This window comes from Notamacropus eugenii, chromosome 5 (genome assembly GCF_028372415.1).
Source record: "Notamacropus eugenii isolate mMacEug1 chromosome 5, mMacEug1.pri_v2, whole genome shotgun sequence".
NCBI lineage: Eukaryota > Metazoa > Chordata > Mammalia > Diprotodontia > Macropodidae > Notamacropus > Notamacropus eugenii.
Window position 1 is genome coordinate 115,328,768 of NC_092876.1, and position 16,495 is coordinate 115,345,262.

At 38.9% G+C, this 16,495-nt stretch overlaps 1 protein-coding gene and 1 long non-coding RNA gene across 23 annotated transcripts in view; one reads left to right on the plus strand and one right to left on the minus strand.

Annotated features, from left to right (window-relative positions):
- Positions 1-3,192: 3,192 nt before the first annotated feature.
- Positions 3,193-6,852, minus strand: LOC140505068 (uncharacterized). Its single transcript, XR_011967340.1, has 3 exons — positions 6,764-6,852; positions 5,222-5,355; positions 3,193-3,363 (listed from the first exon to the last, which is right to left on the minus strand). It is a non-coding gene; the product is annotated as an uncharacterized lncRNA (long non-coding RNA).
- Positions 6,367-16,495, plus strand: part of PICALM (phosphatidylinositol binding clathrin assembly protein) — a 117,178-nt gene continuing 107,049 nt past the window's right edge. For 20 of the 22 annotated variants that reach the window (XM_072610630.1, XM_072610633.1, XM_072610635.1 and 17 more), the window contains exon 1: positions 6,368-6,613. In XM_072610630.1, the coding sequence (XP_072466731.1) occupies positions 6,484-6,613 (130 nt within the window). In that variant the 5' untranslated portion in view covers positions 6,368-6,483. Of the gene's footprint in view, positions 6,614-16,495 lie in introns of all 22 variants that reach the window. The other 2 variants (XM_072610647.1, XM_072610649.1) reach the window with 1 other exon arrangement.

Here is a 16,495-nt window from a genome sequence, read left to right on the forward strand (position 1 = left end):
CATGGAGGTGACTTTGGACTCTCAGACAAGGATATGCTGGTAAATGTTTAACAACCTCCTCTCTGGGGAAAAAATGTATGTACTATAACACTTTTAATTTTTATTTCCATTGTTAACATTTTCTCTATCACTTTTCTAAGTCTAGAAAATCAATGAAACAATAGATCAAGTCCTAGTTTGTAGCATTTGGCCATTTCTAAGGGTTAAATTCTCACAGTGAAAATTTAACAACTGGCTTTTAGCTTGAGCTGGTTTTAGCATACCCCTGCTCTCATTTATGTCAGTGAAGTACAAGCTCTGGCCAGTCCTACAAAGATGAACAGGTTTGATTATGGGTTTGGTGATAATAGATTGTAGATTTGTTGCTCAATGACTAGTCTCACCAAGTCTGTAGCTATATATTTGTTTGCATATTGCTTCCCCCACTAGATCGTGCTCTGCTTGAGGGTAAGGACTGTCTTTTGCCTTTCTTTATATTCCCAAACTCAACACAGTACACATAGCAGGCACTTAAATATTTACTGATTAACTGACTACTCATCTATCAACCAAGAAACATAAATTAAATATTTACTATTTGCTAGGTTCCAGAGATACAAAGACAAAAATGAAACAGCTCCTATGCTAAAGGTGTTTACAATCCAACTGGGATATAAATAGGTATATACAATTTAGATACAAGATAATTTGAAGGAAGGAAGCCATTAGGACCTAAGGAACCAAGAAAGCATCACCTTCTGCGTGGAGCTTATTTTTCTTCTTAGAGTCCATCTTTTAGAATCATTTCATTTCATTTCAAGCATGAGGTAAGCAGTGTAAAGGTGTAGCAATGGATTATGGAATCCTGGATAAGAAATAAGGGCAGTAGCTTTCCCACAAAATGTAGGAAGGCAAAAGTCAGCAAAGTAGTTTTAGCTCTATCATAAAGAATTTTTAAAAGTCAAACAGTGAAGTACAGATTCTATCCTAGAAGTAATAAGGAGGGAGGAAGGGAGACCAAATAGGAGGCTATTGCACTAGTCCAGGTGAATGGTAATGAGGGCATGAAGTAGAGTGGCCACTATGTGAGTTAAGAAAAGGGAATGGATGTGAGAGATGTAGTGGACAAGATTTAGTAAATGATTGGATATGTGGTGGTGAAAGAGAATAAAAAGTTAAGGTTGTCACCAAGTTTGCAAACCTGGATAACTGGGAGGAGGGATAGTGGTAACTTCTATAGAAATAAGGAAGTTACAAAGAGGGGTGTATTTTGGAGGAAAAGTGGTAAGGTTTTTTTTGGACTTGTTGAGTTTGTGATAACTATAGGACATCCAGTTTCAAATGTAAATAGGTGGTCAGTTGTTGAACAAGTGGAGAGATAGAGGAATGGCTATATAGTCCTAGGAGTCATTTGCATAGACTTGGTAATTGAACCCATAAGGAATAATGAGGTCATTAAGAGTGAGCACATATATGGAGAAAAGGAGGCCTAGGGCTGAGAGTTGGGCACACATCCACATCCAGAGGACCTGATGATCCAGCAAAGGTTAGATGTAGAATGATGAATTTTTCAAGAATATTCTTTTGAAATTTACCTACATATTTACAGAGGAGTCCTAAAAATAGCTAACATTTACATGGGAATTTAAGGTTTGCAAATTATTTTACATAAATTTTTTTCCTCATGGCAACCCTGTGAGGTATATTAGCTCATTTTCCAAATGAGAAAACTGGAGCTGAGGTTAAGTCATACAACCAGTGTCTAAGGCAGTGTTTGAACTCTGGACTTCTTAACTTCATATTTAGCTATTTATTCATTGCAATATATTGCTTCTATAAGTTCTAAGGTGGTGGAAGAACATACTTGACCAAAGTTCAGATCCTTTAAATATTGAAGAAGTCAGATCTAAACTGATGGTAACATCTAGTTTCAGCCTCCAGGGAGTGCTCCAAGTGTCAACTGCACTCTCTTCTGAAGCCCAGTGCAGAATAACATCTCAGAGAAGAGCCCCAGCCAAAGGAAGAGAAATCAAATCTGTCTCTGGCTAGCTCTTCATGTCCCCTCCAGAGTAAAGTGCTGAAAGATCACGTATGGTAAAGGCACAAAAGCTCAAAGGGGTTTTATTGGAGTGAGAAATAGCAACTTCCCAAGTCAAGCAGGGTATTTGCCTCTATTGGATCTCTCTACTAATTGCTCTACAAAGTCATCAGATTCTTCCCAGTGGTGACATCTTTTCTGGGAAATCAGTGTTGCTGATTTAGCAACAACATCTTCATGCAAACCAGGCAATTCCAGAGAATTCATAGGAGAACTCATGTGTGGTATAAATGGGGTCACTGGGTAGTTGGGTGGGGGGACAGATGTGATTTTGATGGCCTACATTTCCCTATGGGGATTTTCTCAGCAACAAACCAATCTGAATGGAAGGGGTGCTGATAATAACAGGTTGAATAAAGTGAATTGTAAAGTGCAACACGCTACATGTAAATATGAGCTGCCATCTTGTTTTTCTGAAATACTTCCAAATTCAGCCCACTTTTCTGACTTTATTACCAACTGGGATGAAGTTGGGGAGGTTCTTATACTGTCATATCTTACTAGTTGTAAGAACTATATCCTAGATCTGGGCTAATCAATTATCTTGTCCATATCTCATTTTCTTCTATCCATAAAATGAGGACAATAATACTTACATCATTTAATTCACAGGTCACTAAATCTTCCCAAACAAAACAGATATAGGTACTCAGCATTTTACCAACTACCAAATAAAAAAAATGGATGATGCCCTAGGAAGACATACCCTAATGTAATTATAGGAATGTAATTATGAGTACACATGTGTATGTTTGTTAGGGTGGTTTTCATCAAATGAAGGGTTAGGTGTGATATGTCTTCACCGAGCAACTTCAAAGGGTTTTATTGGCTAGAAAAAAGAAACTGAACACTTGAAACTCTTAGTAACAGAAAGTGAATTTGGCTAGTAATGCTTATCTTTGGCACCCATGTTTCTTTATGTCCATGTTTCTGCCTTTTGTGTATTTTGCAATAGTTTAACATATACCCACATCTGCATTGACTGGTTGCTTTTGAATGTAGAGACATTAAAATGACACCATGAAGATGAAATTAAGTACAGTGAGAAAACTGCACACAAATCCTAACATAGTATCATGGAAAGAACACTGGTTTTGGAGTCAGAATGCCTGAGCTTGAATTCTAGTATTATCATTTATTTTTGGGTAAGAATGGTGATTCCATCAGTGCAGAGGTCTCAATGAAGAGCTTTCTATGCCACCACAGATGAGCATCTTGCATCTTTGCTGCTACTTAGAGAGCTGCCTCCGATACTGAGAGGTTAAGGCCAGGGTCAGTTCTGCCATCTGTAAAATATGCACAAGTACCTACTTCATAAGATTATTCATTTCATTTTTCTTTTTTTTTGGTCATATCTTAAATATCTGAGTGAACCATATCCTGGATCTGACTTTATTATATTACCATGAATAAGTACATCTTTCTGAGCTTCTGTCTTCTAATCTATTAAATGAGGGAGTTGGACTAAAAGATTGCTGCTATAGCTTGTTCCAACTCTAAAAATTTTGGACTCTATGGACAATACTTTTTATAATGGTGGTAAACATTAAATATGAAGTATGTTGATACTTAATGTATCGTAAAGAATACTTAACTCCAAGTGTGAATTTAGATTCAGATGCTTAGTAGCTGGTATGACCATGGATAAGTTCTCTCTTATCTCATGGATAAATCTCTCTAAGCCTTAGTTTCCTCATCTCAAAGAGTTATTGTCAGGATCAAATGAGTTAATGTCCATTAAGTATTTTGCAAACCTTAAATTATATATATGTACATGTATATAATATATATAGTCAGTTATATTGTTTCCATTTTATAAAAGGGACTATTGAACCACAGTGCTCTCCCAGAGTAGGGCAGTCACACTAACACATAAAAGTTTGAATACTTTTCTCTGCTAAAGGATAACTCATATATTTGTCTTATGCATTAAACATCATGTATCTGACAGAATTAAAATATGGTTCCTCCTGTCTGACCTTAGCTAGGGAGTTTCCCCATAAAACGCTTGGGCTAATTTGAAATGTGTCCAGTGTAACTCATAGATGGAACAAGGTAGCAATTTGAAACCTGCAAGAAGAGTAGAAATGATAATGAGGAATTTGATAGAGTTGCCCCTGAAGAACACCATTTCTTTTGCCAGTTGATTCCACAGATGAGTCATGGTTTGGCATATTTAACTTCACTTCAGGAGATATTTATTAAGCACCTACCATATGCACAACAGTCTATGGTTACAAGGACAAAAAAAAAGAAACTGTTTTGCCCTCAGGGAGTTAACTAACATTCTGTTAAGCCAAACCATTACTCTGGTAAGCTCTGAACCAGAGATGATAGCCTGAAGAATCAGGGAATACAAATCTGTATCATTTCCATGTAGATTTTATCTACTGGTTTGAACAATATAAATTCTTAACAGATCGGCGGTACAGGAGAGGTTGAATAATCTCTGTCAAAAAGGGGGTGGGTGCAGCATTGGAAGAATTCTGCAAAATTTTCAGTCTGATACATTAAGTTTTCAGTTCAAGAACTCTACCAGCTTTGTATCTCCTGAGTGTCACCAGTTTAAAATGTGGTATTCTGAAGTCTGGGCATCAAATTGGGAATGTTGACTGCTCATTTGAATACAGCAAGAACACATTCATTGGCAAGTCAAAATTTGTGTATGCCTTGAAGGGTGAAGAAGTATGAGGTACCCCAGACACCTATGTTCCCAACTTTTGTGCTTTTTCACTCCTGTACTCTACGTACCACTGATCTTGTATTTGTGGGAGAATGGGCTCCAGGTTTACGGGTGAACTGTTTTGTGTCTCCAGTTCTTATTTGCCACAATAAAAGTAGGAGCAGAGCCTTAAGTACCGTGAGATCTCATAGAAAAGAGCTCAGGAACTTTAAGGGTTCTTCCCTTTTAAGGATCTTTCCTTCAACAAGGTACCACTTGAGGCTATTCTCAATCCAGGCATTGATTACAGGATTAGTAATGTACTGGGCACTGTGTATATGTTCAAAGATGATACATGTGTGTACACACATACATATATGTACGCACGGAGATGTGGACAGGTATATGCATGTATGTACATATGTACACGTACGTGTGTGTGTGACTCCTCCCCACCCCCCGGTGACAATGGCCCGCCCTACCTCCTCCTACCCGGCTCCTTCGTAGGTCCCGTCTCACCACCACCGCAGTCTTCCTCGCAGGCTCAGACTACTCACCGCTGACATCACCCCACCACTTCCTTTTCTAAATTCCAACCAGGCTGTGTGTTTCCTGCCTTAAGGGAGAAAGAAACTGGCCTCTTTGGTGTCTAAATTTAGGCAGGCTTCAAAGGGGGGGTGGTGGTGAATAAAAGGTGGAACTTGAAAACAATTCAAAGAAAATACACAGCCCTCCGGGGCTACGACGGGCGTGGCTCAGAGGGCGCCCGCCCCGGGCCGCGGAGGGTGGAAGGGCCGGGGGCAGCCCGGGTGCCGCCGCTGTGGGAGCTTCTCGGGGCCCCGGGATGGAGACCTGCTTCTTCTAGGGAATCTAGGGAGTGCCTTCATGGGTTCTCCTTCTCAACAACCCCTCTCGCTCAAGGCAGAAGGGGCGGCGGCGGCGGCCACAACTCATGGCCCGGCTTCCCGACTTCCCCCAGAGGAGGGTGGGAAAGCGCGGGAGGAAAGGAGGGAGTGCGCGCGCGAGCCCCAGCCTCGGCCTAGCTCGCGCGCCACCTCTCCCCTCCCCCCACTCCGCCTTCCAAGTCCTCTGTAATCATCACAGGCCCAGCCTCAGGCGACCTGTTGTCAGGGAGCGTCACGTGACGCAGCCGCTCCGAGCGGCGTTCCCCCCCTCCGCCTCCTGTTGAGCCCGCGGGGCGGGTTCCGTCACGTAATCCGGCGTGATCCCCGCCCCGCTGTTCTCCGGCGGCTCCAGGGAGGGGAGTCGGGAGAGGAAAGGGAAGGGAAAGAAAAGGGAAGGGGGAGGAGGAGGAGGAGGGGGGAGAAAAGGGGAGGAGGGGGAGGGGCGGCGCCGGAGTCACGTGATCCGGGGGCAGCCCGGAAAGCTCCGAGGAGGAGCCTGGCGCCGCCATTTTCCTGCAGCTGCCTGTCCCTCTCGCCCTGCCCGGCTCCAGCTGACCAGAGAGGGGGTGGGCTGAGCTGAGGCGGGGGCAGGGGAGTGCCCCGGACCGCGTCCGACCCCGCGGGTGACAGCCGCCCGTTCGCTCGGGGCTCGCGGTGGCCGCGCCGGGCCCTGAGCCCCGCCCCAGGCCGGGAGGCGGGGAGGGAGCCCGTGGGGGGTGGGCAGGCAGGCCGGGGGGGCGGCGGCGGCGGCGGTGGGGGGGGGTCCCCCGGCGCTTGGGGGTCCCGGTCCCCGCCGGCTGCGGAGCGGGAGGGGCGGCGGAGGAGGCAGCGCCGCCGAGATGTCGGGACAGAGTCTGACGGACCGGATCACTGCCGCCCAGCACAGTGTCACCGGCTCGGCCGTCTCCAAGACGGTATGCAAGGCCACAACCCACGAGATCATGGGGCCCAAGAAGAAGCACCTGGACTGTGAGTGAAGCCGGGAGTGGGCCCCCTCCGCCTCCTGGCCCCGGCCCCCGCCCGCCTCCCTGCCCTCCTCCCTGCCCGCCTCCCCCGCCGATGAGCGAGTCTGCCCCGGGCCACCCCTGGTCCGTCCGCCTTTGGCCCGCTCCGGCGCACCTGCCTCCTGGGCTTTGCCTTTCCTCCTTGGACCCTGGGCACCGGCCCTGACAAGTCACTCCCCTCTTGCCCTGGTGCCTCCGAGACCCTCCCTCCCCTGCTGGCCGCACGCCACCCCCCTCCTCCCGTCCGCCCCAGACCGCTCCGCACGGCCCCTGTGCCCCGGTCCTCCTCTCCTATCTGCCAGCCCTGTTACCTTGTTACTCTTTCCAGATCCTCTCCCTCTCTACTCCGCTCTCCTTCGGCCCGTCACATCTAATCGGGCTGTTGTTTGTGCGCCCCCCTCCCCCCTTCCCGTTAGTTTGCTTCATTCTCCCATACATACTAAGATTTGGGGAGCCATGGTCCCTGGCTCCTTTGCACTCTCATCTCCATCCCCAAAGTAAGAAGTGAACTTAGACTCCCTAACCTAAAATATATCCTGTACGCTTCCTCAATCAGCTGCTTTTTCCTTTCAGTGTTGTATTTTCAGCCTTTATATTCCTCCACTCTCAAAAACCCTTGTCTTTTTTTTTCTGCCACTGTCTCCTTAGACTCCTTTTATCTTCTTTTCTATCCTACCCGACTTTATTAGAGATTATCTTCTTTGTCTAGGAGAGTGAAAGTGAGGGAAGTAGGGTTGGGCTTTTAAGGAGGTAGTGGTAATGTTGTTGGTGTCATTCTTATCGAAGACTGAGCTTTCCAGTTGCTTCTGGTAGAATTTAATCCATATGTTTGCTGGGATGAGTTTAAACTAGGTTCTCTGAACTGGGTTTAGTGACCCTGCTGGATTGCTGCTTCTCATAACCCCGGCATTTTGTATTTAGAAGGGAGGATGTATGAAAATAATTGAATTCAGAGTTGATGAAAATATTTAACTTGCAGCTTCCTGTGCCTTAAAGATCTTAGAATTTTTTCGTATTTGATATAGTTAATGGTCAGTGTAATTCTTGAATTTTAATTATTTTGTGTAATTTTACATTGTGTTGAGCTATGTAAGAAAATGCTGTGTATTTAGATGAACTACTCGTTCCTTGGCTTGATATCACTATGTTTCTTGCTTTCCAAAAAAGTCCTATCCTCATTTTTCAGATATGGAAACCAGGAACATTATTGTTTCTGTTCCCTTGCCTCACCTTAAAGTACAAAGCTCAATGGATTGATTATTTAGGCTTTGACTCCAGAGAGCTTTGGCAAGAAGCTTTTCAACAGGATGAAATAGAGAAATGTACCAAGAAGGTTTTTTTTTTTCAGGGTCAAAAGCACTATTTTTTTTTACATTAGGTTTATGTACCATTACATAGTTAACTGTACTTATCTTAAGGTACCTTCATCAGATTTAACACTTCTCTTCCTTATGCCATGAAGCAAGAGTGAACTTGTTTATAGAAAGACCAAGGAATTAAATGTCAAAACTGCTGTTTTGGTTTTTGACTTTGGCCAAAACCTTTCAAGATATTGTCATCTTTTATTTGCTTTTGAATGAGTATTCCTGCAACTTAAAGAGAATAACAAAGTGCTACAAGAGCAGAGTGTTAGTTCAGTCAAAGCTATGTCATATATATTCCTCATTTTGGTAAATTTTAATCCTGAATTCAATTGATGTATAATTGAGGGAATAAACTTCATTTTCATATTTGTCTAAACATAATTATGCAGACAGATTTCCTTGGGGGGGATTAATTACCAGTTTTTACAAACATATACATTTTTTGGAGATTGAAGTCTTGAATTATTCAAATCCCTCCTCACCTCTGTTCCTTTGGATAATTCAAAGTTGATCTATTAGGATTTACCCTAACATGTTTTAAATATTTGATTGAGGCAGAGTTTGATGGGGAGTAGGCCATTTGTGATTAACTGGAAATATTCTTACCAACCCTCCCGAAACCCAGTATGTAATTGAAAGCGTAATATTTTAACAGGAATAGATGAGCTTAAAAACCTTTTAAAAGAGTTGATATTGTAGCAATTTTTCAAAGCAGTGCTCTTACGGACCACTAATAGAGAATTTTATTAAGGTGATACTTGCTCTGATCCCTTTGTGATTTTATGAATAGCCTTTTTCCTTGTGTAATAGCAACTCCTGCAGATACTAACTGGAATTTGATTTTTTTCCAGAAAATACTCTGTTTAGTTTTAGTTCACATCCAGCAGTTTTACTTCCATGTTTAGAAGTGCATGGCCTTTTGGAATAATTTGTCTCTTGATTTTCTATTATCTTTAGTTTAGCATTAGTACTTGATTGCATTTATTAATTTTCATGTTTGATTTTTTTTAATATGGTAGTGATGACTTTCTTAAAAAAATATGAGTGCTGGAGTCTTTTTAAGCTTACATTTTTTATCAAGAGGAATTTAGATTCAGTTGTTTGGCTACTTGTTTTTCATTGGCTTGATCAGGACCTTCATGAACAAAAAAAGTTGTCACAGCCTCCTTACAGAGCTTATCTTGTGAAGCTTTAAGCTCTAATTTAAAGATCTGTGTATTTTTTAAAGGGGTCTTCTCTGTTTCAAGAATGTAGAGAGAACTAAGTTACTTGTGGAAGTCCCTGTAACCTTGTACTTGAAATTGTATTGCCTTGAAATACTTACCAAGAATTTATGTTTAGAACACAATTATCTTTCCCCTTCTTTCCCATATGCCTTTAAATGTAAGAGCAACCTGTCTTTTTCTGGCTGAGACAAAATATAGTATAGGGAATATTGATGAGAATTACTGAATTATGGGTTAGTTTGTGTTATTAAAGCTGATCATTTACTCGCCTATGACCTTATCTTTGCCTACAGGTGTTAGCATATGATCAGAGTGTTGAGCTGAGTTTGTCAGCCTAGTGTTAAATTTTTAAAAATGGTGAAACTTCTGACATTTAAACACAATTTGATTTTGACTAAGGGGGTTACTCATGGTGGTAATTGAAATAAAATTTTCTTATCTAAGATAGATTTGATAGAAGTGTATAGACATGTAATTTGTAAATTTAGTAATTGTTGTATAAGTTCTTCCTACTCTTTCCTTTTTTTAGTTTATTAAACCCTTTGCTGCTATAACCATAGATCTGTCCTCCTAGTATTGATCCTTCCACTGTAATGGTATTGGATATTGGATGTATTGATGTATCCACATGCTTTTCTTTACTCCTTTTGCATTCTTTTAAAATTTCCTCTTAATATTTTGTCCTTTAGACATTTTGTTGATACATCTATGTTGTTAAGTTTTTAAGAATGTATCATTTGTGTCAATGGGTTTTGTATCATTTGTGTCAATGGGTTTTGTTTACATTTCTTTTTCCATAATCATTTTAAGGATACTTTGTTTTGATAGCCATTATTTTGTTAGATGTTTTAAAATATATCCCCAAGGAGAGAGAGAGAGAGAGAGAGAGAGAGAGAGAGTCTGTCTGTCTCTAGTAAATACTATGTGTCACTGGGCCCAGAACCAATGCAATTTAAGTTGAGTAGAGGACAACTGGGAAATGTATAGTTATTCACAAATATGCATTTTTAAAACCTCCTAGGAATTTTTTGTGGGTTAATGATAGAGATAATCATAGGACAGATGTGATTTTAAACAGGTATTTGGTAAATCAACTCATTGCCAGAACATATATGTGATAAAATGCAAAATCAGTGTCAAGAAGTTACTTGTTTGAGATAAGACCTTTTAAGAAAGGTTTTATGTGTAAAAGACAGTAATACCCAAGTAGGAGTTTTTATAGTTAACCTTTTAGGAAAATAGATTTTTGACACACAAAAATGGGATTACTACAGGTGTGGGATGTTGCATTTACTTTCAGATGATTGTATTGTTAGTTTTACTTAATTTACTTGGTAGTTTTACTTTGTTCAAGAAACCTGTCTTGAAGTTTCGCTAATCTGTAGATATTTGTAATGTAAAAACAAAGCATGTCAGTAAAACAAAAAAAGTTAGGAATGAGTATTAGTCAATCTTGGTTTATTGATGAGATCACAGATAACATTAATGTTGAGATAGCTATTTCCTGGAAGGATTCACCATCGATAATACATTTTCCTTTTATTTAACTCAGTATTTTTTATATTATTTTTATATTTCTTAACTTTATAGCTAATATATTTAATATTCCAAAATATGTAACATTGTATTATGTCACTAGGATTGGAAACATTTGCCAGAGACCCTTTTCTGTGGAAGAACCTTTCTGCTTTTGGAAATTCCTTTGGTGGCAATTGGAGTCCCTTGCTATATGGTTCAGGAGAGGGCTTTTCAACCATTTTGGTTTGTGAGCCTTTTTAATCATCTCATTCCAATATTTTCCAAGAGGTGATGTGCTTCATAGCTTTTTAAAATTAAAATGACAACTTATTGGCAAGTTCTCTACTTTAAAAGTTATGTCATAAAGTATCTGAATTGTAAATGTTGTGATTTAATTCAGTAAAGACTTATTAAAGGCATTATTAAAAACATTGAGAATACAGAGGTGAAAGAAACTGTCCGTGATCTTACTGACTTTATATAGAAGATAAGTTGTATAGTCGAACAACTAAGGGCAAGTGAGAATGTGTTAAATGTAAAGGAGACGTACAAAAGAAATTGGAGGAATGGAAGATCACTTTCAGCTTGAGGAAATGAGGAAAGCTTTATGGAGATATTAGCACCTCAGCTGAACTCGGAAGGAAGTAGTTTTCAGTAGACAGTAGCAGTGTAGTGAAGTGCCAAACTTGGATTCCCAAGACCTAAGTGGGAGACCCATGTGACTACACTGCTGAAAACATTTGGGGGTCATCCAAGAGCTGCACTAAAACTTGAGGAGATCAAAAAGGTCAGATCTCCTGTAGGAGGGGTCAGGGCCACCCTGTGTAAAAGCATAGAGGAACAAATGTTATGTTTGGGGAATAGCAAGTAACTATTTTGGCAAGAATGAATGGGAGATGGAAGGATAGGTTAGGACAGTGTAACATTGGTCTAGAAAGATAGGTTGGAGCCAGATATGGCGAATGTTAAATGCCCAACAAAGGAGGTTATATTAGATTTTTAATAGAGAAGTGATCTGCTTATAGGAAAAAGAATACAGAATTTGGGATGAGGGGCAAGAGTTAAAGCCTAGTTTAGTGACCTTGGTCAAGTCCCTTAACTTGGCTTTAGTTTGTCATAGGTAAAATGAGAGGGCTGGACTAGATGATCCCTACAGGTCCCTTCTTGCTTCTAAATATCATGATCTTTTGAATATCCACAGTTATGGTAATTGAGCACATCAGATTAGATTTATTAGGAACCTTGCCCAGGCTATTGTGTAGTCTGGAAGACTATTTAGGAGTCTGTTACAGTAGTACCAGGGGAGAGATGGTGGAGCCCTGAGCTAGTGGACTTGCAGTGTGAGTGAAAAGGAAGAACTGATGGGAGAGAAATTATGGAGGAAGAATCAGCTCTTGGCAAGTAGAAGCAGCAAGACTTTGATATATTTCTAAATAGCATGAAAAAAATTGCAAAAATGAGACTGAAACCAATCAGCCTTGTGTTTAATTTTTAAATTTTCTAGTTGAACAAATGCATTTTGAAATGTATATTTTATGGCTTTAATAGACCTATACTTGATATATGTTAATAATTTCTATTATTTCAATAAATAGTATAATAGATTTCAGATTTATTTTTCAAAAAAGAATTTCCTGTCGTTTGTTTACTTTTATAGAAGTATCTGTAACTACTGGTTGGAAAGGTTTTGGAGATGATTCTTACCTTCCAATAAAGTCTCATTTTGCCTCATCATAGTGTGGAGCCAATTCTGAGTTCTTAAAGTTCGAAGATTCTGTTTTTAAAGATATAACTGTCTTTTGTTTTTATATCATGTTAATTTCTGATTATTTCCTTTCCCCTTCTGTGTTCAGCCAGCCATCCCTTGTAACTAAGAACAAGAACAAAAAAAAAGATAGTAAAAAAGCATTTTCAGCAAAACCAATCATACCCCACCCCTCCATTCCACCACTGCAATGTTCAAGGAAACATGTTTTCAGCTCTTCTTCAGGGTTTGACATACTATTACCTTGGCGAAGCTTTACATCTGTGCCCATAACACCATTTTTGTATTTGTCATCAGTTCAAGAGAAGCTTATTATCCAAAGGTTGGCCACTAAGTGGTAGCATTTTTTTTTTTTTTGGCTATAGCAGCCATCTATTAAGGCGTTGTGGAGGGGTTATAATCTCTCTTGGTGGAGAGAGTACCTACACCTGTGAAATAACAGATCAAAGACAAAGGTGTTTAAGTCTGAAAAAGTGGAGGTAAAAGGTGAAAAATGAATATTTATTTAGACCAGTTTCACTAGTCTCCCTCCTCCCTTCCCCCAATTTGAAATGTAAAGTGCTCCTCATGTTAAACATTGGTTTAGATCTTTTTTTTTTTTTTAAAAACCTGAGATTAAGCTGTCAGCCAGGTGTCCCAGTGGAAATGAGTTCAGTTATGAGCCTTCAGTAAGTGATTTAACCCCTGTTGGCCTTAGTTTCCTCATCTGTAAAATGTGAATAGTAGCAGGTACCTGCCAGAATTGTAAGAATAAAATGAGATAGTTTGTAAAGTACTTTCCAAACCTTGAAGCACTATATACATGCTACTATTCTTATTAGTAGATTATTTCTGGAAATAATTCAGAAAGTGGATGGGGAAAAATACATCTTTATTTTCGCTAGTCTCTCATTGAAATTTGGTATTTTATTCAGTTACTTAAAAACATTCTGAAAGGGGATCCGTAACACAAAAAAGATTAAGAGCCCCTAGTTTAGATCAAGGATGTGGTGTTTTTTTTTTCTCTCTATAGTGTGCCACACGATGAGAAATTGTGTAGAGGCTGCATAAATTTAATTATGTAGTTACATTCACATTTGTCCAAACTCTTTGATAAAGTATTATATACACCTAAGGGCAGTTAGTTATACAATGGTAGTGCCAGGCGGGTTATTAGATCCTAAAGCCTGCATGTTGTTGAGGGCCAAGAATTTAATTTTTTAAAAAAATGATTGCTAAAATTAATTTGTTAGTTGACTTGAGTTTATTTTTGTAATTATTTCATAGTGAAAATAATAACTCATAGAAACTCATTTTTTTCAGATTGTAGTTTCTTGAGTTTATTCTTTCAGTCACTCAAATGAGAAAATAGACTTAGAAGTCAAAGCTTGATACCAAATTATTGTCAGATTTGGAAAGCAAAGGGAAAGGTCCCTTTGCTGCCCATTTTTGACCTTTTAATGAGTAAAATAATACTTCTCTTACTAAATACTATGTGTCTCAGTGTGTGTTAAGATGAACTACTTGATGATTTGCCCCAGTTTACTGAAATTTGGGAATTTGCTTCAGGTTTAAAAATGCTAATCACAATTTTTTCCAAGTTTTGGAGAGTTATTAATTCCTCTTTTTCTTTTCCTTTCCCTACCCCCTCACCTCCTCCCCCCCAAAAAACCCACTTGGGCCAAATGGACTAACTTGTTCTAAAGAACAACACTGATGAAGGTTTTTGTCAAACTGCTTTATTTATTTAGAGTGGAGATTGGTAGAGTAGTGGATATCCCAGGACCACGGTGGTATTAGGCTAGGGTAGAGCTAGGCCAGGGAGAGTTTAAAGGAGTAGATAGATAAGTCAGTGTGTGTTTAGACTGGAACAATTGTGCTTAGTTTATGATCATAAAGCTTATGATATAAAGCAAGGGTTTTTGGTTTATTTTGTATCATGCATCCCTTTCCCATCTGGTAAAGTCTATGGACCACTTCTCAGATGAATGTTTTCACATGCACAAAATAAAATACATAGAATTAAAAGGAATCCAATTATATTGAAGTACAGTTATAAACATTTTTTTTAAAAGTTAAGTTTTTTTAAAAGTTAAGAATTCGTGGTATGAAGCATAGGTTCCCACAGATGGGTAACTTTGTCTAAGATAGTTCCTCACTTGGCCAGAGGTATATTACTGGCATTTTGCTCCCTATTACAGAATTCGGCAGTTTTTGCTTTCTAAAAGTTTTTTAAATTTTATTCTTAATTACATGTAAACAAAAAATTCATTAATTTTTTTTGAGTTCCAAATTTTCTTCCTTTCCCCTCCTCCCCCACCTTGAAAAAGCAGGCAAGTCATACAAAACATTTCCTTATTAAGTAAGCAAAAGAAAACTCAAACCATAAAAACAAGAAAGTAAGCAAAAAAAAATACGTTTTAAGTCTGTATTCTTTCTCTGGAGGTGTGGATATCATTTTTCATTATAAGTCCTTTGGAATTGTTTTGGATCCTTGTATTACTGAGAATAGCTAGTCACTCACAGTTGATTATCATATAGTTTTGTTGTTATTATGTACAATGTTCTGGGTCTGCTTATTTCACTTTGCATCAGTTCATGTAAGTTTTTCCAGGTTTTTCTGAAAGCATCCTGCTCATCATTTCTTACAGCAAAATAGTATTTCATCATAATTATATCACAACCTGTTCAGTCGTTCCCTAATTGATAAGCATCCTCTCAATTTCTAATTCTTTGCCACCACAAAAAGAGCTGCTATAAATATTTTTGTACATTAAAGTCCTTTTTCTTTTTCTTTGATCTCTTTGGTGGTACATTCTAAGTAATGATATTGCTGGGTCAAAGAGTATGCATAGTTTTATAGCCTTTTGGGCATCGTTTCAAATTGCTCTCCAGAATGGTTAGATTAGCTCACAACTCCACAAACAGTGCATTAGTAGCCCTATTTTTCCACATCCCCTTCATCACATTTACATTCCTCTTACCAGTAATGATTTAGAGCATTTTTTCATATGACTAGATAATTTTGATTTCTTCTAATGAAAACTGCCTTTTCATATCTTTTGAGCATTTATCAATTAGGTAATGACTTGTATTCTTATAAATTTGACTCAATTATCTTTTTATTTGAGCAATGAGGCCTTTATCAGAGAAATTTGCTGTAAAATTTTCCCCCCACTTTCTTGTTTCCTTTCTAATCTTGACTGCATTGGTTTTGTTTGTGTAAACAAACCCTTTTTAATTTGGTGTAATCAAAATTACGCATTTTACACCCTGTAATTCTCTCTCTTTTGTTGGTTTTAAAATCTTCCCTTATCCATAAATCCAACAGGTAAAATATTCTCTGCTTCCCTAATTTGCTTATTATATCACCCTTTATGTCTAAATCATGTACCCATACTTGATAGCATTTTAAAATTACCTAATTGGAGCAATTGAAAACTCATGAATAAAATCTTAGTTTTGTTTTTTAAAATAAGATCTTATTTTCCCCCAAATATATTCAAAAACAATTTTTAACATTTCTTGTATTTTTTTTAAAGTTTTGAATTCCAAATTCTATCCCTCTCTTCCTACCCTTATCCCTTCCCAAGATGGTGATCAGTCTGATATGAGTTATATATAGCATATATTATCATATTAATCATTTTGTGCAAGACCTGAACAAAACAAAAAAGAAATGCAAAATAGTATTCTCCAGTCTGTGTTCAGACAACGTCAGTTCTTTCTCCTGAGACTGATAGCATTTTTCATCATGAGTCCTTTGGAATTGAATTGTCTTAGATCATTGTATTGCTGAGGATAGCTAATTCATTCACAGTTCTTCATCATACAGTTTTGCTGCTAATGTCTGATGTAGTGTGTTCTCCTGGTTCTGCTCACTTCACTTTGTATCAGTACATGTAAGAAACTCAGACTTATTTTAAGTTTCTAAGTTTCCCACTTAGAGTCAAGAGAAACAAAAATGGTACTTAAGTCAACAGATCATCTCAAAG